Source organism: Tasmannia lanceolata, unplaced genomic scaffold (genome assembly GCF_043159265.1).
Source record: "Tasmannia lanceolata isolate RefF3 unplaced genomic scaffold, GAP_Taslan_0.1 ptg000004l, whole genome shotgun sequence".
Taxonomy (NCBI): domain Eukaryota; kingdom Viridiplantae; phylum Streptophyta; class Magnoliopsida; order Canellales; family Winteraceae; genus Tasmannia; species Tasmannia lanceolata.
Genome location: NW_027518681.1, coordinates 2,252,630 through 2,276,578, shown reverse-complemented (window position 1 = coordinate 2,276,578; position 23,949 = coordinate 2,252,630). Strand labels below are relative to the sequence as shown.

Here is a 23,949-nt window from a genome sequence, read left to right as displayed (position 1 = left end):
GGCTGCTGATATCATTATATGATCTCTTAATTTTGATTTTTTAGAGACAAAAGAATTAAAAGAAACCCTAGTTTCTTACTTTCTTCATCTACTTTGCAAAGTTGCAAATCCACTCGTCTGCCTCACTGCCTCAGCGCCTCCACTCATCCGTCAAATCCGACCGTTAAGAAGAAGAAGGAGAAGAACCTCAAAGGTATGGCCATTTTTATTTTTTTTTGGCAATGATGTTTAATTTTAATAGTGTTTGAATGAGATCCTAATGACCTTTTAATATTGGGCCTAATCAGAGAGTAGTTGAGTTACATTGAGGCCAACCAAACAATGCCCTTTTTGGTCATTTTACCAATAAAACTCCGTTTTGGGGCATTTGCAACCAAACACACAATACCTCCGTTTGCTGTTTAAAATGTCATTTTGATCTGGCGAACCAAACATGAAAACGCCGTTTGGCAAAATGCCGTTTTGCAAAACGGCGTTTTAAACACTATTTCAAACGGCAATATGCAAATCGGTGTTGGGGGAAGATTTTAACCCTTAAATTCTGGGTTGTTAGTTTTCCCCTCTGGTTCATTCTGATGATTCTATGGACTGGGGATGTCTCGCCCCCTTATGTAACTTCTGAATTATTGGAATGACTTTCCAAAAAAAAAAAGGGAAAAATACAGTTACACCCCCTCAACTTTATGACATTTTCAACTCTAACCCTGACTTTTAAAAGTCACCAACTACACCCGTTGAAGTTTCAATTTGTATAAGGTAGACCCCCTCAGTTGATAGGTCGTCCATAGAAAGAAGGGTTAGGAAGATCCTATAGAGCTGATTTATTGGGCACACCCTATCTATGTCAGGGCCCATCAAATGAACGCCTTGGATCATCCAAACAATGTGGGCCCACTGTGTTTTTGGTAGTGTTTGGATTCATGTATGGGGTTTGGAGGGGGGTATGGGGTCTTCACTAGCATTGATAGTGTTTCAAAGGAGGGGTTTACCTTATACAAATTGAAACCTCAGGAGATGTAGTTGGTGATTTTTAAAAGTCAAGGTTAGAGTTGAAAATGTCAGAAAGTTGAGGGGCTGTAACTGTATCTTTCCTAAAAAAATAGCAATAATTCACAATATATATATATATATATATATATATAGAGAGAGAGAGAGAGAGAGAGAGAGAGAGAGAGAGAGAGAGAGAGGAAATGGTTTGTGTGCTGCACAGATAAGCTATCTGTATATGGCTGCACAAACCATGGGGGGCCATATTTTTTGGGGGATCCAAAGCACATTCATTTGGAAGGCCCTTCTATGGATAGGGTGTGTACCAAAAATCAGCTCTTTAGGATCATCCTAACCCTGCCATTTGTAGAGGGAAAAAATGGGCAGAAACAGTGTCAGTCCATTTCCCCCTCCAACTTTGATTGGGTTAGGATGATTCTATAGGGCTGATTTTTTGAAAACACTAGCAAGGAGATAATATACGTACCCACGTTTTTTTTTTATATTGTCACTCCTCTCTTTATTTTAAGGGATAATTACATTTACACCCACTCTAGTTTCTGACACATCCACTTCCACCCCTATAGTTTAAAACGTGACAAATACACTCTGTAGTTTCAATTTGTTTAAGGTTTGCCCCCTCAGCTGAAGGTTCGTCCGTAGATTGAAGGGTTAGGATGATCTGATGGAGCTGATTTTTTGGGCACACCCTATCTATGTCAGGACCCATCAAATGAACGCTTTGGATCATTCAAATAATGTGGGCCCATACCTGAATCCAAACACTACCATAGTGTCCCAAAAAATCAGCTCCATCGGATCATCCTAACCCTTCAATCTATGGACGAACCTTCAGCTGAGGGGGCAAACCTTGAACAAATTGAAACTACAGGGGTGTATTTGTCACGTTTTAAACTATAGGGGTGGAAGTGGATGTGTCAGAAATGGGGGTGTAAATGTAATTATCCCTTATTTTAAATTTCCTTTATCGGCTCCCATGGACTTACATGATAGATAGGCCGATCGACTGACTGTTTAGAGGATTCTTGGCAAGGGTGTGATCAAGTGGAATTTTGTAGATGTCCACTGGGAAGATATCAGCACTTCCTCAGGATGTTCCATGGAGGGCTTCCCCAAGTGGGAAACCCCTCCCTAAAATCCACCAATCTCCTCTCCTTCGACTTTCCCATAATCCCAAATCCAACTACGCTCTCACAATCATGAAGGTATAATAATTCTCCTCTTTCCTCTCCTTATTTTTGATAGGTAAAGCTGGGATTGAACCTACTCTTTCTCTCTTCTCTTTTTTAATCTTTTCTCTTCTGGGTTTCATTTTGATACTCTCTATTTGTGTTATTTTCTTCTAGCATCCGGATCCCATTGGCCAAGGGTTTGCAACTGAAGCTAAATTGGAAGCTGCAGGACCTGAATGCGTTGTGCCCGGGCAGATTACTCCATTTAGGTTACTTGGACTGAAGGTTATTTACAACCCTACATTTGTTTCTTTTCTAATTGGGGTTTTTCCCCCTTTTTTTGCTTTAAATTTGATATGGGTTTTACAAAATACTTATGGGTTTCATGTTTTTCTTCTCGAACTATGCTTTTTTTTATTGTTAATTATTTGGGTCGTTATTGATTTTTGTAAATCTTTATTCATGCGGGGACGCGTGGATTTCAAACCAATTTAAAGTTTTAAACTACCCGCCATATTATTGTGTTTTTCTTTTCTTTTTTGGCTGCTTCCTTGGAATAATTTTGATAGAAATCGTCGTTGGTTATAGAATAATAGATTGCTAATACGGAGTTTGGAAGAGAGACTCAAATAAGCCCACGTCCAGGGGATAACCTCAAGAACAATGGAAGAATAGGGAGAGAAGAAGATGATTTTTCATTGCTTATGAAAATAGGAATTACAAGCTAATAAAAGATCCCTCACCTACGCCATCTTCCTAAACAGAAAAGAGTCCTAACAAAGCCAGATAAAGCCAATAGCCGATAAGATTTAAGAGTCCTATTAAGTCTCTAAATAATAGATAATTATTAGATAATAACTAATAGATATTATGAGAAGGTATCTACCATGTTCGCATCAAGTGCACTACAATAAAACCGAGAAACATGTGCATTGGGCATTTGAAGCATCCAGTGAGTGGAGGCACATGACATAATAAACAATGGTTTTTCTACAAAAGAGCTTTGGGGTGTTTTGAGTGTTTGTTTGAGAAATACTAGGAAATGATTGTATAGATTTACAAATCCTAATTACACATTTAGCACCTCTATTATGGTTTCTTATTTTAATAAAACCGAAAATAGCTTAATTTTCCAAAGGATCAAAATCACTTTTTGACAAAAGTAGGGGTTATTTCATAGCAAATTGGCATTTGTTGAGATCTTGGCCTTACATATTTAATGGATGCATGGCCCTTTCAACTTGTTACGTGCAAGATACCGAAATTTCCTTATTTCCCCATTTTAAAGAATTATGATAATGCCCTTAGTCTGTACACCTTTTATGACAAATAGTATGTCTATATATCTTCGCAAAGTGGCTTAGGAATGTTAAGTATGAAATGCCGTACGGTTTAGAAATTGTTCTGATATTCTTCTGTTGATTCATAGTTGCTTGTTTCACAGTTATTCCTAATCTGGGCTTTGGATTAAATTTGCATTTATGATAATGCCCTTAATCCGTGCACCTTTTATGACAAATAGTATGTTCATATTTCTTCTTTTTATGACAAATAGTATGTCCATATATCTTCGCTAAGTGGCTTAATAATGTTAAGTATGACAGGCCATACAGTCTAGAAATTGTTCTGATATTCTTCTGTTAATTCGTAGTTGCTTGTTTCATAGTCATTCATAATCTGGGCTTTGGCTTAAGTTGGCTTTTATGATAATGCCCTTAGTCTGTTCACCTTTTATGACAAATAGTATGTCCATATATCTTCGCTAAGTGGCTTAGTAATGTTAAGTATGACATGCCATACAGTTTAGAAATAGTTCTGATATTCTTCTGTTGATTCGTAGTTGCTTGTTTCACAGTTATTCCTAATCTGGGATTTGGATTAAATTTGCTTTTATGATAATGCCCTTAGTCTGTGCACCTTTTATGACAAATAATATGTCCATATTATCTTTGCTAAGTGGCTTAGTAATGTTAAGTATGACATGCTACACACTTTAGAAATTATTCTGATATTCTTGTGCTGATTTGTAGTTGCTTGTTTCATAGTTATTTCTAGACTTAGTGGGTCTTTGATAGTTCGTTTAAGTTTACATAATTGGTTCTTTCATTTTATTGACTTGGGCCATCCATTTTATGGACAAATGCTAATCATATTTCTAAGTGTATTTACTAATAAATTTTTAGTATCACAATTATAATTATATAATATATTTATGATATTAGTCGCAGGTATTAATTGCACTAGCTAAACTGGTTTTAGCTATCAAATTAAATTATTTAGCTTGTTAATGAGCAATTCAACTTACCAAATTGAAACCCAATTGACGTGTGAAAAACATTTCCAGCAAAGATATTTTTCAATACTAATCAATTTGTTCCTTTCCTATCAAGTATCTCCAATTAATTTCCTCCATATGGTTCCCACAATGAATAGTGCCAAAATAACAAAAAATTCAGAAATAATCTTTAGATGATGGCAAGGAAATTTGAAGGATTGACATGACAAGCATTTACTTTTATGTTTTTTTGAATGATTACACAGATTTACTTGTAAAATTGAGATAATAGCGTCACCTTATTTGAATTTTAGACATATCACCATCTCATTTGAGAATCACTATAAAAGAGATAAGCTTCTTTTTAACCATGCAACAAGTACAACAGTTACCTGGGAAGAGCTTTTATGTATCTCACAACAAATGTTTAAAAAGTCAAACTTGGATGAGAAAATGGCCTAGGTAAAGCCGAGTCGACTTGGGTGAGTCATTGATAATCCAATCCATTTTTCGCTAACTTGGCGAGTCAAAGGAGTTTTTGATTCACTTGGTAGGGAAAAACTCAGACATGGACAAGAACTCAGCCAAAGAAAAAATAAGTCTACTCGTGCAAGTCAATGATCTTTTCTGGGGTTTTTAAATTTAAAGTGTGCTCAAACACTAATCTAAAATTAATACATCTACACCTTGAATCTTCTAAACCTATAGAAGGTCCTAACCATCCGACTAAGACCCCGAAACTATCCTATTTTCTAAAGCACAAAGGAATCGTTTTTTTGTATTTTTTCATAGGATTTTAAAACCAAAACCTTATGTTACATGAATTGTAAGAACATGCAACTCTACTTCTACTCGTATGACCTTTTTTATTAAAAAAGCACTTACGATTTGTAAAAGTAAATACCCCTGGAAATCAGTATTTTGTAAACTAAAAGAACAACTTAATGTCTTCGAACATGAGTTGTACAACTAATAAGTTGGCCCACTTAAATCGCTTAAGTGACTCAAATAAACGCCAAAGATCGTGGCACTTAAGGCATGGAAAAAGAATGCTGTAATCTACCCTTAAATTGAAGAAACATTGATTTTCTATGATTTTAAAAATATGCTGCAATCATCATAAATGATACATTGTATATCAATATTCATCGATTCAATTAGGTTTTCTATGGAGAATTATCCATCTAAACGATGTGAAAGACTTATTATGTGATATTCACTGAAAAGTTATTCCACATATCCCAACGGTCTTGTGTTTGGCATTATCTCCTGCATTACATTAGTAAAGGAGAAATTGAAGCTAGTTCACAGACTGTCGATTCAGTAGCTAACCCCAACAACAGCATGCACGACCCTACCACATCTCTCTCTCTCTCTCTCTCTCTCTCTCTCTCTCTCACACACACACACACACACACACACACACACACACACACACACACTGTGCAGTGCACAGTGATTGGAAGCAGTCATCCTTTGGGCTGACTGTAAAGATGGACTTATTCACATACCGACATACGTCACACCAATTGGGTGATCCCAATCATCAATCAATGATTTTTTTTCTGGTTGATCTGACCTTTTGTTTTAACCATCCGTACTGGCCGTGGATTGGACTATGGGTTATCTGCTATCTATTGTGCCCTGCATCTGTGAAATTTACACAGGAGATTGGGGAGGACTACCTGAATCAGCCTTTTCAGAATATGCTTTCAGATAGCCTTCAGAATTTTTGAAGCCATTGTGAGCTTCTGATTTCCACATATCTAAACGTAATACCTACTGGCTACAGCTGATTAGAAAGATGAAAACTTAAAGTTTAACGAGAAATTTAGTTCACGTTAGTATTGTTATCTGGTCAGAATTCTCTTGTTCTGGTGGTATGGGATGACCTTGACTACTTTTATCTTACCTTTTAGCACTTTCAACTTAAATTATTCTCTACTTCCGAGGCTTCTGACTGATTGTATTGGAAGACCTTGACTAGTATTGAATGCCTTCTTTACTTTTGAATGAACACAGTTTTTTCTAACATTTCAACTTTCATCACGTGTTCTCAACAAGAATCTGAAAGGTACTTTTAATCTGTTACACAGGTATGGCCTATTAATATCAGCATGAAGTTTATGGAACCTGTTGGACGAGAACTTAGGACAATTGGAAAGGTATTTGTCTTCTTATTTTTGAGTAACTTCATGTGCTCTTTGAGGAAAAAGTATTGTTTGTCTTTGTTTCCATGATATCTACTTTAATCCAGATCCAAAATTAATCAATTACACAAGTTTTCCATGTTGGGATTATTTTTTAGTAACACATCTATCACCAATGATTTCAGAGGATTGACAATGGATTTTGAGGATTCTTTTTCTATCTAATAACAAAGATGAAAACTGTTGACCTTTTATTAATGTGGTTTTAAGTGTTAACTCCTTTCCTTGTATGGATGCCTGGAATATACCACTTCTTTGGTGATTTAAAACCTGGTGGTTGCCACCGTACGCATGAGAGCCCATCTAAGTTTGCTGTGATAGGCTTTTGTGCTGTGATGTGCGATTTGCAATTGCCCAAGCACTCTGTTTGGGTACCTAAGTTAAAAAATGTCATAGTTTAATGTATTTTCTCATAGAAATGCTACTTGTAAATTGTAACACATTATGTAAAGGTTTACTATATACAAACAGGGATTTGCAAGCGTCCATCGCAGAAGGGATTTCGCAGATGGGATGTTGCATGTGAGAGAAGCCACATCATCTATGAGACAACATCTGCGGAAAAGTGAGCCGGTGTGGCTGCTCTCACATGCAACAGCCCATCCGCGAAATGCCTTCTGCAATGGACGCTAGCAAATCCCATACAAATAAATATAATCTATACTATTCTCCACTTGGTGCACATTGGAGACCTCTAAAATTGTTGAGACCAATCAACCAATCATGAATTTGATCAGAGATAAATAAGATCTCGATGTTGTTAAAGTGAAAAGAAAGAACAAATCCTTGGAGGAGACCACCCAAGTCGTGGGATTGAAGGACATAAGAAGAGACAACACAGAGAAAGAAAAGAGATGAGTTCACGTTATGTGAAATCTAATTCCACAACTCCCATAAATCCTTTATACATACAAGAAAATACCACATACTATGTGGCAACAGGGTCCATTAAAAAAATGTTCTTTTATGACTAATTTTTTTGCTGGGATCAATACTTCATTGGCACAAAAATCAATTATTCATCTTCTCTTCGCAAAGCCTTAAAAAAACACGTTATGATCAAGGGATTAGGATAATTTCACCCCACTATGTGTAGTAACGATAGGTTTGATTTATAGTTGCCCATCAAATAAAAGGCCCGATCACATATACATCTTGCACTTATGGGCCCGATTGTATCTGAAGCGGCAGTTGTACAGGGAGAAGATGCAGGAAAGTGCGAATCTTGTGGAACACATTACAGTGTTCAACGGGCTTGTGGATCAACTCCACAAGGTTGATGAAAAGTTGAAGAAAGAAGACAAGTCCCTTTTGCTTCTTACTTCTCTTCCTAATTCGTATGAAAACCTGTGGTGACTTTATTGTGTGGTTGTGGCAAGGATACAGTAAAGTTAGAGGAAGTCACGGTGCCGCTCTTGTCGAAGGAGATGCGGAAGAAACATGTTCTTGATGGAAGTTAAGAGCATGGGGGTGGTTGTTCATGGTGGGAATCAAAGAGGAGGGTTGTATGATAGGGGATTGGGAAAAGGTAGGTTAAGATCTAGGGTCAACGAAAAGGGCGTGTAATGTTATTGTTGCAAGGAACACAACCACATCAAGCGGAATTGTCTGAAGCGAGCTGACTAGTTGGACAATGGTTCTACGAATACGGTGGTAGCCGTAAGGGATGAGTAGAGCGAAGAGGTTGGAGATGTTCTCACAGTCTCCACAGGTAATCACACTTCTCCTCACGATGAGTGGATTTTAGATTCAGGGTACTATGTTTATGTATATGCTCCAGAAGGGAATATTTTGATACGTTCCAGGAGACAAGCGCAGTTGTAGTGTCCTTGGGTGACGGGTCTACCTGTGACGTCACGGGAGTTGGGACGGTGAAGATCAAGATGTTCGATGGAGCGGTTTGTACTTTGGGTTGTGTGGCGTATGTCCTAAAGATGCGAAGGAATCTAGTATTGCTTGGATGGTTGGACTTTAGGGGTTACAGGTATTCAGCTGCATGTGGATCCATGAAAATCACATGTGGATCTATGGTTTTGATGAAAGGAGAGGAGTGTAGGGGGTTATATTATTGTCTGGTCGGGGACACGGTAGCTGGTGTTCTTAAGATCTCGATGGCTTGTTGGAAACAAAGTGGTAGGGCACGCACGTGTAGGGTATCTTTCGCTGTTGGTGCATTCAGGTTGCAGATGATGGTGAGAAGGTGACAATACCTACATTGGGATGGATCAAGATCCCTCTCTAGCGTTGACTAAGTGAGTCAACAGGTTGGCAGCTACACATGTGCATCAGCCTGTTGATCGAACCAGGCAGAGTCAAAACCACGATGATTCGAGGGTGTGTAGCTGGTACTTCAGAAGGTGGTTTGCGGCGACAGCAGACCGGTGGCGACATCAACGAAAAATCTTCAGGTGGTTGGGAAATAAGCCAAGGTGGAGATTGTTGGGAAAGTTGCTTTATTTCCCATGGTCGGTGAGAAGGCATTAACATAATTAGAAACTTGGGTTCTGGAAACCCTATGGTATAAATACCTCTTTAATGACAGAAAGAGGGTTGTGGCAAGAGGCTTGGGGTGTGTCGGCTACCAGAGAGAGAGAGAGAGAGAGAGAGAGAGAGAGAGAGCCGGGGGGGGGTCTTCCTCGGGTTCTTCTCTTGTACGGTCTTGGTTGAGAGAAGGTTTTGCGTTAATCCATTGTAATCTTTGTATATTGTTTTTCTCATAATGGAAGATCGTGTTCTTGCCCGAGGATGTAGGCTTGGCCGAACCACGTAAATCTTGGTGTTCATCTTGGGGCTTGTTTTTTTATTTTACTTTTCTGTAAATTTGTGCACGATCGAATTGGATTTGCCCAACGGATTTTCTCAACAAGCTGGATTTCAATTTTATTCGTCAGAAGATACAAAGTGGGGAAATGTGTATGGTGTTTACTAGATCTGGAGATCAAGTAGCTGATGTGTTTACTAAACCTCTTGGAAAGGCGAATGACTGATATTTGTAGCAAGCAAGCTGGGGTTGTATGATATATACACTCCAGCTTGAGGGTGTGTGTTGAAGAAGTGGTGTAATTAAAGTACCCGGTTAGGGGTATTCTTGTCATCTCACGCGTAATCCTATTTTTGAGTATGTAACATATTATGAGAGGGAGAGACTCGAGAGAGAGTTAATAATCTCTTCTTCTCTCTGTCTCCTCCTCCTCTTCTCTTCTCTCTCTCTCTCTCTCTCTCTCTCTCTCCATTGGAACTCCAAATTCGTTGAACATGCTGGACCACTTGCCTTGACAAAATTGTGATGTGGACCACTTCCGCAGTTGAAACTGCCTTATTATTAATCATTGCGCCTTCTGAATGGTGGGTGAGGAATCAGTATTCCATCTTTTCATTCATTGCCGAGTCGCTAGAGTAGTTGGTCTTTTGTACTCAACCTTTTTGGGATCGCATGATTTTTTCCATGTCATATTGCTGCGTTGTTTGAATAGTGGTCTTTTGCCCAATGGCTGGTTAATGGTCGATTTTTTTGGGGGCTTGCGCTTGTTGCGACTATCCGGGTCTTTTGGAATGAAAGAAATAGGAGAGTTTTCGAGGGTAACTCAAAAAAAGTGTGGTCGATTCCACAACAGATTTTACACACTATTGTCCAGTAGGTGGCGATCCTCCTTGATTATTGTGGCTATTTCGAATCCTCGACTCAGAGATCTTGGGATGAGATTCAACATTGCAGAATCACAGTGATAGACCGACTCTTGAGTGGTCCCCTCCGCTTCCTGGTTTCTTTAGGATGAACTTTGATGAGTCCAGTTTAGTGAACTCGGGTCCGACTGCCATTGTGGTTTTGCTGTCCGGTGCAGAGATTGAGATTAGGTTGGCTATCTGGTCCGATTGGGCATAGTGACTCCAATGAGGTGGAAGTGCAAGCTCTCCTTACGGGTATTCGTCTTATGGACGAAGACCTTGTTGACACCCTTATTGTTGAATGCGTCGTTATTATGTGGGTGAGGGAAGGGGCCAATTACCTGCAGTGCTTCGTGGGTGTGATTGAGAAGTGAAATATAGATTTGATGGCCATTCAGTGATCTTTCAACACATATCCCAATCGGATCATTTTGCTCGTTCTGGGGTTGCCTGATTGAAGCTTGGGACTTTTTACTTTCTCCTTGAAGGAGGGGTTCAGTTGCATTGGTTGCACTTTTATGTTTGTTTGTTTTCTATTCTGTTTGTATAGAAATCCCTTTTCCCTTTGCTATTTGGATTATATAGAAAGATAGGAATGGTACGATTTTTAACTATAAATCTAACCCAATTGGTAAAATTATAGACTAGATTATTATTGAGGTTTCTGAGATGATTGGGTTTTGACCTAGGACATTATTCGTAATTGGATCCAAACCAATGCGGATTTCTCCCCCACCATCAATCCTCCTTAAGCATGGGCTCTTCCCTCAACAGATTGAATTAAGTTAAATTTTGATGGTAGGAGTACAATTCGTAAGGCTAGTGTTGGGGATGGTTTTCTCCGACCCTAATTCTAGGCTTATCCTTTACATCCAAGCCCCTGTGGAGATTGTGATGCTATAGAGGCGGAGATTCGTGTGATATGGAGTAACATCAGATTGGTTTCTATGACTGGAGGTGTCAAACTTTTTTCTGAGGGTGAGCCCCTTACATAAACTTCCCATTTTTTTTCAACCTTTGATGCTCATCTCCCGCACATTGGGATGATTGGAAATGGCAGTTTTGTTTACAATCACCTTCTCTTTAGGAAACCCACTTACCATCTCCTTAATCTCCTTCCCAAAGTTATGTTGAATCCCCTTTGCAGTCCCTACCGAACAAACATTGACAGCCAAGGCTGTAAGAGGAACGAAAGGATGATGCAAATGCCGAACCCTGTCATTACTGAAGCCACCCTGTCGTACATATTTACAAGATATGACAAACTAGCAAAGTGAACCGTCTGGACCCATAGATGGTTTGTTGGCTCCAAAACCAAGTCCTTTGTCAAGCCTTCTACTGCACCAGCCAGAATCATATGCCTTTTCTTTCCATCTGATATGATATCAAAGATGTGCGATTCTGATGATATGAAGATTATAATGAAAGGATGTGTTTTGTTATTTTGGTTAAAATATGGACTTTATTAGCGTTCTAATACTTTGAGAAGGGTTTTGTTTAAAAACCACATTATTTGCGTCTTATTTTTAAACATGAAAACCAGTCCGAATTTCTGTTTAATTTTTTATAATAATATTTGTACCTCCTCTTCATTTGTAGCAGTTCCCTCAATGTAGGGCCCCTGCCCCAGTTGCCCCTTTCTCTTGATTTCGTTTTTATATGATTTTTGTTGGTAATTTTAGCAACTATATTTTTTTTCTTCTTGAAACACAAATTCTGTCTTAAATCCTTTCCTGTTTCTACACATACGTTATTGAACATCATGGAACTTGAATCAAACATATACGATGTGATGGTGGAGGTGAATACAACTCCCAACCCTTCAAGGACTTCTTCACCCATCTATTTTGTAGCAATTTTTATGTAAACTAGCATCAGAGATGATGAAAAAAAATACAGCAAACATTGAATCCAAGAAGATCAAATAGAATAAGGGAAATGGAGTAAACCATAATATTATCAATAGAAAATAAAGTAGTAGCCAAAAGGCCTCTTTTCTCTCTCGTATGTATGAATGCCTAAGTTTACGACCCTCCACATGAATTTTTGTTCAAATAAAGAAAATAATATTAGTATATTACTAAAGTGCCATCCATAAGTTATTTAAAAGAAAATGACAGATTTGCCGCTATCCGCAGTCACTAACAAACCAGTCCTCTTCAAGCCACCAAAATAATGGCAAACACAGCCCGTTCAGGCCAACTTTGAACCATATGCAGGTGACTTTTGCACCGCTTAAGATGGTTTGGACATATCCAACGTAGGCCTTTGGATGCTCCGGTGAGAAGAGGCGACTCATGCCAAATTGATGGAGTAAAAAGAGGTAGGGGCAGACTGAAAACAACTTGGGTAGAAACATTGAGGAAACACTTGATAGCTAGGAAGATAACAGAGAACATGACCTTGGATAGGATAGAATGGAAGATAATGATCCACGTAGAAGAACCCAACTAGAACCAGGATTAGAGCCAAGGTAGATTTTCTTTTACCTTCTTCATGAATTTTTTCTAAAGGATTCATTTAGCCGACCCCAACTAGTTTGGGACAAAGGCTTTGTTGAGTTGAGTATGCAGGTGACTTTACGATGTTCTCCTCGCCAAATTTCAACACATACTTCAATGTGGGGCGCACAATAGTCATATGAAGTTAGATCAGATTGATTGTGTGCAGAAATCAACCTCTTTTTTTTTTTTTTTTTTTTTTCATCTTTGTTTTTCTTCTTGATGTCTTTTTTTTTGAATGGCTTCTTCTTCTTCTTCTTCTTTGACACGTAGGATATATTGCATGTGCATCAATCCCTCCTACGTGGGGAGTAACTCGTCCCCAAGTTTGAGGCAACTTCTTTGATGTTATGTCTGATATTTCTTCCATCGATACCCATTCGTTTTCTGAATCTGTGTCAACTCATCTATTACAAATTTGATCACCTCTCCACCACTATCATCAACCCTGCATTTCTCATGGATGTCACTGATATCTTCTTACCCTATGGTGCATCGATAAGGAGTGATCTTTTACATTAAAGGTACTGTCAATACCCAAGTGCTCAGGTAGCTCGTTCTTATGAGCATTGCCGTTGATATACTTCAACCCCTTATATGGACCCATGTGACGATTTGCCAACTTAAGAATTGTGCTCGTAGGATTGCTAACCCTCACCATATCTATGTCACCTTCAAATGCTTGTTGACGGCCTACGATGGATATCCACTTTGGCGTTCTATGTTTTCGATCCTTTTACAAACTTCATGCAAACCGTGCAGAATTTCAAATGGGCTTTTTCCAGTTGTGCGGCGTCTTGAATAGTTGTAAGCGAATTCAGCTTCTGGTAGAGTAGTAATAGTTGTAAGCGAATTCAGCTTGTGGTAGAGTAGTGTCTCATTGCTTTGGCTTCCCATCAACAAGGCTTCTTAAACAATTCTCTAAGCTCCAACTCAAAACCTCTATTTGGCCATATGTTTGTAGATGATAGGCTCTATTATATTAAAGGTTCCAAATCTCTTCCAAAATGTCCTAAATTGTGAGAGAAACTTTGAGTTGTGATCGGAGGTAATGATTTTGGCACGCAGTGTTGATGTACGAATTAAGATTCGCCATGTTGATTTCATCTAGAGTTTTCTTGGGAACAATAAAATGTGACATCTTAGAAAGATGATCAACAGCTACAAATATAGTCTGTACCTCATTAAGTTTTCGTGATGCTTTAGGTAACGTCTTCCCAAGTTCCCATGGTTACCTAATGCTTTGGGTAAAGTCTTCCCATGGTACTTTAGGTAACAGTGGTGTATGCAACCCCGTGTTTTGAGATTGTCTCTCACTTTCCATATCCAGCATACATTTACTATCTGTGCAATATCTCGTTGAAGTTTTGACCAATGATATTTATAGCAATCATATCATAGGCCTTGTCTTGTCCAAAGTGACCTCCTAAGCCACCACCATGCACTTCAAAGATGAGGTTAGAATGGTCCAAAAACTGTCATAAACAGTCATAAAATGAGGCTAGAATGGTCCAAAAACAGTCCCAACGGCTACAATGGCATTCCTGTATTTTTTTAATTTTTCCATCTTTTTAGACAAATTTGGCTGAACGGACCGAAACGGAACGAAATCCGGAACGAAACGAATTCCGACCGGATTTCGTTCCGGTTTCTGGACCGAAACCGAAATTTCGGCCTGTTTAGGCCGGAACGAAGCGAAATATACAACTTAGGTGGAGCACCTAGGGGTGTGCATTATTCGGTTAAAACCGAAATAACCGACCGAACCGAATTCAGTCGGTTATTTCGGTTCGGTTCGGTTCCAAGGTAATTTCAGTTCGGTTTCAGTTTTTGGAACACCATATTTCGGTGTTCGGGTTCAGTTTTCGGCAAAAAAATCCAGTTCAACTGAAAAACCGAAAGTAGAGAAAATGAGAGGGTACTTTAGGATTCATGAGTGAAATATACTATAAGCTATCTTCTGTCAGTTGTGCCACATATTCTTAAAAAATAGGCTAAAATAAAGTAACCATTTTTTTAATAAAAAGAACCTATTTTCCGTGTCCAACTTCTCCTTTGACTAGAAAGCCACATCAAAACTCTCTGCAGCCACTAACATGGGGTTCTGAGCTCTCATCTAAGTGGGCCCCCATCATAGTAATGACCACGTCAAATACCTATAATACCCTAACTGTCTGAAGCCTTTATAAAGACATATAAAAGGCTAGTTTTCTCTTTAACAAAAAACGCTACTTTTGGGAATCTGTCCAGAGTAATAAAAAGGGGGTGAAGTGAAAAAGTTAAAACATAAAACCTAGGGTTCTCTTTCCATTTTAGCAAGAGGCCAAAGAGACTAAGACTAAGAGAGAGAGAGAGAGAGAGAGAGAGAGAGAGAGAGAGAGAGAGAGAGAGAGAGAGAGAGAGAGAGCAGGCAGAGTTTTCACGTTCTGCACTTCTGCCTCCTTGGCTCCGCCTCCGGCCACCTCTCAACTCTGCCTCCGGCCACCTATCAACTCCGTCTGGTCTGTTGTAGCTGTAAGTGAGACCGGTTTAAAATAGCTTTGAGACTTTTGGGTACTGGTTTGGGTTCAACGGTTCAAGGGCTGCTCATTATTCGGTTCAAATCATTTCTTGGTTTCGGTTCGGTTCAGTTATCACATATTTCGGTTGTGGTTTTGGTTGCGGTACTATGGTAACCGAAATTTTATCGGTTTGGTTAGTTTTGGTAAAAACAGTCCGGTTTAACCGAATGCACAGCCCTAGGAGCACCCACAAGGCCACAACCACTATCATGATGTATTTACATACTTAGGGCTTCGTAGGTTACCTTCACAAAGTTATTTGCTTATTTGCAAATGAGACTATCTGCGAAGAAATAATTTCATTTGAAGATGATGGGTACCCATCAAAAAGAAAAAAAAAAGGAGGTTTGTGGGGCCCAAGGACATGGATTCTGGTGAGGTTCTGGTGAGGTTCGTCTCCTCCGGCGAGGATAAGTGAGGTGGTGGGTTTTGATAGCCTGCTCGAAAAGCCTCTGAGTTGGTTGATTCTGGTGAGGTTCGTCTCCTCCAGCGAGTCCCTGTCGTTTCGGTGAGGGGTCTCTCTGTGATACTTGGAATATCGTCCCAGGTTTCTGTAGGCTCTGCATCTTCTTCGCCTAGTTCTGGGTCCTCCTCTTCATCTTCTTCTTCTTCTTCTTCTTCTTCTTCTTCGGATTCAGGGTTTGAACTCTCGGTATCGGTTTCAGAATCCTCTATTTCGTATATTTCTGGCTCATCATATTCTGTTTCCGCGTCTGAGTCGTTTGTCATCTCCGGCTCTTCTTCTGTTTCCGAATCGGAACTGGTGGCGAGAGGTGCGAAGCTCGGTCTGCACATTGTGAGGTTTTCAGATTGATCGGAGTTTTTCGAAACTTTTGGAGGTATTAGTGCCCTAGCCCCTCCTTTGCTCGATGGAGGAATATGTGAAGAACATGAAATCAAATGGACCGGAGAGGAATATAAATAGGAATGTCTTCTAGTCCCGTTTATGGAACAATATCAGGGGTTCTCAGTCTATAGAGTACTACTCAGGGAGAACAAGATCTCAGGAGGAATGGAAAGTAAAACGCAGTAAAAGGGATGAGAGATTGATCAGGGTGGCGAACAGAAGGAAAGAAGGCAATTTAAGGGATTGGAGATGCGCTAAATGTAAGTTTGTTAACTTTAGAAGAAGGGTGGAATGTTTCAGGTGCTGGAAAGTGTGGTCGGACTTTGATATGAATATTTCCTCCAATTTTCCTAAGAAGACACTAGGTATATCTCATAAGGAGAAGATGAAAGTCCAGGCGCCTAAGGAGGTTGTTAATGGGGGGTCGGAAAAAGATACAGGGATATTCACAGAAGATGCTGTTAGGGTAGAGGAGTTGGAAGGCTCTGTTGCTGAACCAGGATTGATTGTGGATACTGTTATATGTCAGGAAGAATTATGGGCGGAATCCATAGCATTGACTCCTTTGTTCTGCATTAAGAGAATGCTATAGGGAAAAACTAAAATTGGAATAACTCTTGTGGCAGTAGAGTTGCAAAGGTGGTTGGAATTGTTGTCAGGTAACACAGGAAGCTTAAAGGTTTTGCAGGTGGCTCCTCAGGAGTTTGCTATTGCCTCTTCCCAAGTTTCTTTGCTGGACTCATATAAGGATCAATGGGTAAGCACAAAAGATAGTCCTTTCGAAATGATTAATGGGTGGAAGGATAGGTCCCCAGGGAACTTCCTGTCCACTTGGTGGTCAATTAAAGGTTTGCCTCCCCATGCATTGTCAATGATCAACTTCAGAAAGATAGGTTGCAGAATCGGGAGAGTTCTAGCAACAGATGGTTCTTGCGAAGAGGGTAGTGGATATGAGTCAGCTTCGATATTGTTAATGGTGTCCATTTCAACTCCCGATATTATAAAACTTCCGGTTTGTATAGATGAAACATTATTTTGGGTGGTGGTCTCAGATGTTCTCTTCGGCCTTCGCGATCTGAAGTTCGTGAGTCGGAGGAGACGGCGGAACTATTTGCGCAACCTTGGTCTGGTTCGATCGATTTTAATGGAGGAATCGTGCCGGAGAAGAGGGATGCGCATAATAGCTTTCAAGAGAGTTCAAAGCTTGCGTACGCTTCTTCGTCTTTTAAGCCAAGTGACGTGTCTTTTTCTCCTGGAAGTAGTCTGCATGCTAAGGGTGTAGCTTACGGCTATGTAAACGAAGATTTGATTGTCATGCAGGGGGGTAACATGGCGAGCTTATATGGGTCTCCTGTTCGGCGGTCGTCAGAAGTAGGTTCCTTGAAGTTGGTGGAGTCTTTTTCCCCTCTGATAAGAATGGATGATTCTCCACCGTCGGATTTCCATATTCTTCAGATGGGCCCAGTTTCGACTACTTTGTATTCTCCAATCTCTAGGATCTCTAGATCTAATTGTTTCATCACATTAAGAGAATCCTCTCCTTTGGGCTTACCTCAGTCGGTGGACCCTCTTTTAATCTAAGCTACTTAGAGGCCCATAGCTCACTTGCAGTGGTGGAATATATGGACAATATGATAAATGGGCTTCCTTTATCACATCCAAGGGAAGTGTGTGGCGGGGAAGGCTCTTCAGGCAGGTTAAAAGCTGCTGGGAAGTGTTCTTCTTCTCGCTCGTTAAGTCTGTCTGTGCAAGCCCAGTTTTTTCCGTTACTTCAAGCACCATGTTTGGGGGATCAAAGGGTTGAAGGAGATATGTGTCAATCTAATCTCATTACCAATTTGATGGAAGACTTTGCTGAAGCCTCTTGGGAAGTACAAAACCATGCGGTAGGACTTTTGGGTGAAGTTATGATCTCCCTCCATCCAATGTACCATTAGACAGAAATGCGCAGATGTATAGTTGGGAGGGTATTGGTGGGGAATCATGTAGGGGTTACGAATCATCCTCCTGGAATGATGAGTTGTGCAATAATCTAGCTATGGTTATTTCTCAGGAGGAAATTCCTAATCCCATCTCCTGGGTTGATCCTAAAGCTGAGCTTTTGGAGGTGTTTGTGAACCACATTATTTCCACTAGCAGGGCTTTGGGTTTGTCTTATTCAGGACCGGAGGATCATTTAATGAATATGTTTAGGGTGGCCGAGGGAAGAGAATTGGATCAGAGGAGTTATTCCGATCATTCCAGTTTGGAGGGAATCAAGAAGATGCTAAGGGAATTAGCCAAGCTCAAATAAGATGTTAATTATGATGGGTATTCTGGTAGCAAGATCAGCGTTGCAAAAAGTAGTAGTAAAAGAAGAGGTTCCAGGGGGCTTAAAAGATCTCAAATCGGTTGATCCATGAAGATAATTTCTTGGAATGTGAATGGGTTGGGGTCATTGGAAAAAAGGCTCAAGTAAAAGAAGTGGTAAACCATAATAAACCTGAGGTAGTTTGCATTCAAGAAACAAAGATGGGGTCGGTGAATCGGTCTTTAGTTAAGAGTTTAGGAGCGAATGCGAATTGGGAATTTTTATCTCTGGATGCCATTGGTGCCGCAGGGGGCATCCTAGTTATGTGGGATCAATCAAGATGGGAATTACAAGATTCATGGATAGGTAGGTTTTCAATTTCTATCGTCTTGACGAAGGTGGAGGAACCAGTTTTGGTTACTTTTACAAGTATATATGGTCCAACAGTGCGAAACGAGAAAGTTTATTTATGGGAAGAACTCTCTACAGTCAGAAATAAGTGGGAACACCCGTGGTGCGTGAGAGGAGATTTTAACGAAATTAGATGGGTTGTAACAGATCCAATCAGTACATGCGTGATTTTTCCGAGTTCATTGCTACTAATGAATTGATTGATATTCCTTTGTCGGGGGCCAAATTTACTTGGTCTAGAAACAACAGGAAAAGTGGCATAGATCGGTTTTTGTTTAGTGCAGAGTGGTTATCCATCTTTCCGGCATTATATCAAAAGGCTCTTATTCATTCGGTCTCGGATCATTGCCCGCTCATGCTTGATCCGAGATTGGATTCTTGGGGTCCTTCTCCTTTCAGATTTGATTTGGCTTGGCTAGAAATTCCAAAGTTTGAGGAGATGTTGGGAGGATGGTGGGTATCGCACAAGGTTGAAGGGGCGGCTGATTACGTAATTGGAGAAAAGCTCAGAGTCGTAAAAAAGAAACTCAAAGTGTGGAATGCGAACAGGACAGGGGCTAGAGCTGAAAGAAAGTTGTCTTCTTCATAGAATTAGAGCTCTCTCTTTGGCTGATGAGGAGGGGACTGCTTTAGAGGAAGAGCTGTATGAGTTGGGTAGAGCTAAGGAAGAACATAGGTGTCTTTTATTGTATGATGAAATATCTTGGAGGCAGAAATCAAGAGCCTTGTGGCTGAAGGAGGGGGACAAAAATACGGCTTACTTTCATTGCATTGCAAGTGCCAGGAGAAGAAACAATCGTATAGAGGCTCTCGTGGTTGACGGTGCATTATCATACAATAGGGAAGTTATCACCAAGGAAATTCTGGACTTTTATAGGTCGTTATACTCTTCGGAAGACATGTTGAGGCCTGTGTTGGAGGATGTTCATTTTAAAGTGCTAGATGAGAATAGTAGGTTGGCTCTGGAAAGGCCTTTCTCGGAAGAGGAGGTGGAGCAAGGGGTTTTTTCGATGGACCGTGATAAAGCACCGGGGCCGGATGACTTTTGCCTTGCTTTCTTTCAATCTTGCTGGGAGTTTGTGAAAGGGGACATCCTAAAATTCTTCAAGGATTTCTTCGAAGGAATGGTGCTGGATAGAGGCACCTATGCATCTTTCCTCGGGCTGTTGCCCAAAATTAAAGGTGCGGTTAAGATCTCAGATTTTAGGCCTATCAGTCTGGTTTGATGCCTATATAAAGTCCTGTCAAAGGTACTGGCAGATAGGATGAAAGTGGTTCTTCCTCTTATTATTTCGGAAAATCAGTGTGCTTTTGTGAGTCAGCAGCAGATTTTGGATTATTCTTTGGTGGCAAATGAAACGGTAGATTGGTTGGTTAAAACGGGCACTGAAGGTGTTGTTTGCAAACTAGACATGGAAAAAGCTTATGATAGAGTGGAATGGCATTGTTTGGATGTTTTCCTCCGGAAAATGGGTTTCGGAAACAGGTGGCGGGGGTGGATAAAAAGTTGTTTATCATCGGCTTGGTATTCCATTCTAATTAATGGGTCTCCAAAAGGTTTTTTCAAATCGTCTAGAGGTTTGCGTCAAGGGGATCCGTTATCCCCTTTCCTGTTTGTGATTGTCACTGAAGCTTTGAGTCTTTTAATGGAGAAAGGTAAGTCTCAGGGGCTAGTAAAGGGGATAAAATGTGGCCAAAATGGGGTCGAGGTGTCGCATTTGCAATTAGCGGACGATATTCTATTATTTAGTTCACCCCAGGTATTGCAGATTTGAAATCTGAAGGCAGTGCTGAGGTGCTATGAAATTGTTACTGGTGAAAGATCTAATTTTTCAAAGTCTAGATTATATGTGGTGAATGTGGGAGAGGATGAAGCAAAGAACTTGGCTAATCTAATGGGCTGCCTCTTGGATAGTTTTCCCTCTTCTTATCTTGGGCTCCCTTTGGGAGGGGGGAGGCTTAAATTAGGTGCTTTGACTCCCATGGTGGAAAGAATTGAAAGGAGACTAGACACTTGGAAAAGGAATTTGGTATTAAAAGGGGGAAGATTGACTTTGATTAAGGCTGTTTTGTTCAATATTCCTATTTACCAGTTATCTCTGTTCAAGTGTCCTATTAGCGTGGTGAAGCGTATCGAATCGATTCAGAGGAGGTTTTTATGGGGTGGATCAAAGGATAAGAGGAGTCTTTCCTTGGTCTCGTGGGAAGATGTTTGTAAACCTGTGAAAGGAGGGGGTCTAGGGATCAAAAAGATAAAACAGGTTAATGTTTCTCTTTTGGGGAAATGGCTGTGGAGGTTTGGCGAGGAGCAGTCGCAATTGTGGGCGAAAGTAATTCGAGGTAAATACGGGGTAGATTTAGGTAATTGGAGATCTCTCAACAGTTTCAGCAAACCGGGGGTATCTGTGTGGAGGGATATTATGTGTTTGAGTTCCAGTTTCGATCAAGGAGTCAGATATAGAGTTTATTCGGGGGATAGGATATCTTTTTGGAACATGTTATGGTGTTTCGTCATTCCTTTAAGAGATTTATATCTTGATCTTTATATTGTGGCAGCTGATAAGCAAGCTTTAGTCAAAGATTGTTTTGAGAGAAGGGACATTAAAGTCATCTGGAAGCCTCTATTCCGTAGAAGCTTTTTCGATAGGGAATTGCCCTCGTTGGTATCATTACTTCAGATATTGGAAGATACTTACATCAGCTCTTCAGGTGTGGACAAGAGGTTATGGGTTAGGAATTCTTCCGGTTTCTTCTCGGTAAAATCTTTCTACAGGGGTCTTAATCCGATCCAAGAAGATCTTTATGTTGCAAAGGTGTGGAATATTAAGGTCCCCCTAGAATTTGCTTTTTTGGGTGGAAGGTGATTCGAGGCTGCATCCAAACGGTTGATTTTTTGAGGGCTAGGAATATGCTTACAGTAGATCATTGCGCCTTGTGTGTAGAAGCTGGGGAGTCGGTAGATCATTTATTTGTTCATTGCAAAGTAGCTCAGGAGGTTTGGGGAGAGGTCTTGTCGAGATTCGGCATTGCGTGGGTGTTCCCTTCCAATATTAAGGATCTCTTTGAAGGTTGGTCTTTTATGCCATGAAGGAAAAAAAGGAAGGTTTTGTGGTCGATTGCTTTACTGGCCACATTGTGGGTTCTATGGACGGAAAGAAACAACAAGATTTTCGAAGGTCGTGCTAAGTCCTCTTTCTTCCTATATATTAAGGTTGTTGCGTTATCGATTTCCTAGGCTAGGTCGCTGCCAATTTTCAAATTTGTTTCGGCATACGACTTGTGGGAGGGGTGGGGGGGTGGTCTGTAAGTCAGGTTCGCAATCCGGTAATTGTTCAGAAGTGGGTCAATCCACTTGTCGGCTTCTCCAAATTGAATTTTGATGGGTCTAGCTTGGGTAACCCCGGTCTAGCTGGGATTTGGGGTGTTTTGAGGATTTCCTCTGGGGAAGTTGTGAAGGCTTATTCCGGGCCTATCGGAGTAGCTGATTCAAACGAAGCTGAAGTTAGAGCAGGTCATCAAGGTGTGTTACTCCTAGGGAGAGCAAGGATGGCTAGCACTATTGTGGAAGGTGACTCGTTAAATGTCATTAGGTGGCTTAAGGGTTCTTTGGTTCCTCCTTGGAGATTTCTTCGCTTTTTTGATCAAATAAATGATATTACGGTGGGGTGCGCTACGGTGTATCAACACGCAAGAAGATCTGCTAATGAAGTAGCGGGTAAGCTGGCTAAAGATGGGGTTGTGAAGCAGGCTTTGGAGCTCTTTGACTTTCTTTCTCCTTAATTTCTTTTTTGTATTTTTTCTCTATTTAGGCGAGCTTGTAATGTGGTGTGTGTGGGGGGACTCTCTCGGTCTTCCCTTTTTAATGAAATCAGTTACTATTCAAAAAAAAAAAATGATGGTTATAATGGTTTTGTACTTATATTTAGATGATATAGTTAATGGTTTTGAAATAGGCCTTAATGTACCATTTTCGAACATTAACTTAAAATATTATTCGCAAAAAGGTGGTATCCATATAGGCTCTTTAGCTTTCTGATTTCCATTATGCTTTTACCATATTGTTAACTGTGCTTCTCTTCAGCTCTTATATCTACATTTTGGACAAAAATCCAAAAGTCACTTGTGGGTTTTCTGTCTGCAGTTCTTGGATTCGGCTTTCAACCTTATGAATGCATCATTTTCAGATCGCTAGGTGCGTGGTTTTTGGTTCATCGACATTGCAATCTACAAGGCATATTTATACAGACAACGTATGTTCTATATATACTTCCAGTTAGACAATTAGTTTTTCTTTAATACAATGAGTTCTTAGTAGCTGGAATTGAAGCATTCCAGATTCCGTTTGCCTACTCTTGGAACTTTGCCAATATAAGAATAACTGTAATTCTGTATGCATATGTGAATGAAACTGAAGGCATATTTTGCATATATATCTTTATGGAATACTTCTCATGCAACTCGTCCGAAGGATGCTGAGATCCATGCCCTAGCATTGGAAATTTCATCTCATGAAACATTAGACGTTCTTATTTATTCACCGCGGAATCTAATTGTGCAGATCGTATACTGAGAATTGAATTTTTCTGCAAATTTAGACATGGGTCTTGGTTAATTTGATTAATTTCATTCTCTTTAAGTATTATAAGTGCATGTTTATGTGACTGACATGGTGAAATCTGACCTGTATGGCTCTTGAAGGTTGGTTTGTAATCATCTCATGGTTATCTTCAAGTTAGTTGCCCATAAACACTAGGTGTTTGGATCTATGAAAAAGAAAATTATGGAAAATAAATTTCCTTGTATCAAGTTCGGTTTGTAATTTTCCTTGAAAACAAGGAAAAAATTTTAATTTGGAAAAAAATTTCCATCGACACTGAGCTAACCGAATGCTAGAATTTAAATGATTGGAATGTGCATGAAAAGAACCTAATGCCATGTTAAATGGGCCTAAATGACGAGGAACGTAAATAAGAATAGTTAAATGGGAAAGCTGATAGTGCCCTGTGGA

At 40.0% G+C, this 23,949-nt stretch overlaps 1 protein-coding gene across 1 annotated transcript; it reads left to right on the top strand.

Moving 5' to 3' along the window:
• Positions 1 to 1,993: 1,993 nt before the first annotated feature.
• On the top strand, positions 1,994 to 23,369 carry LOC143875705 (uncharacterized). The gene is made up of 4 exons (XM_077377308.1): positions 1,994 to 2,213; positions 2,355 to 2,465; positions 6,552 to 6,620; positions 23,083 to 23,369. Exons 1-4 carry the CDS (start codon positions 2,067 to 2,069, stop codon positions 23,131 to 23,133), a joined length of 378 nt encoding a protein of 125 aa, XP_077233423.1. The 5' UTR covers positions 1,994 to 2,066; the 3' UTR covers positions 23,134 to 23,369.
• Positions 23,370 to 23,949: the final 580 nt, after the last annotated feature.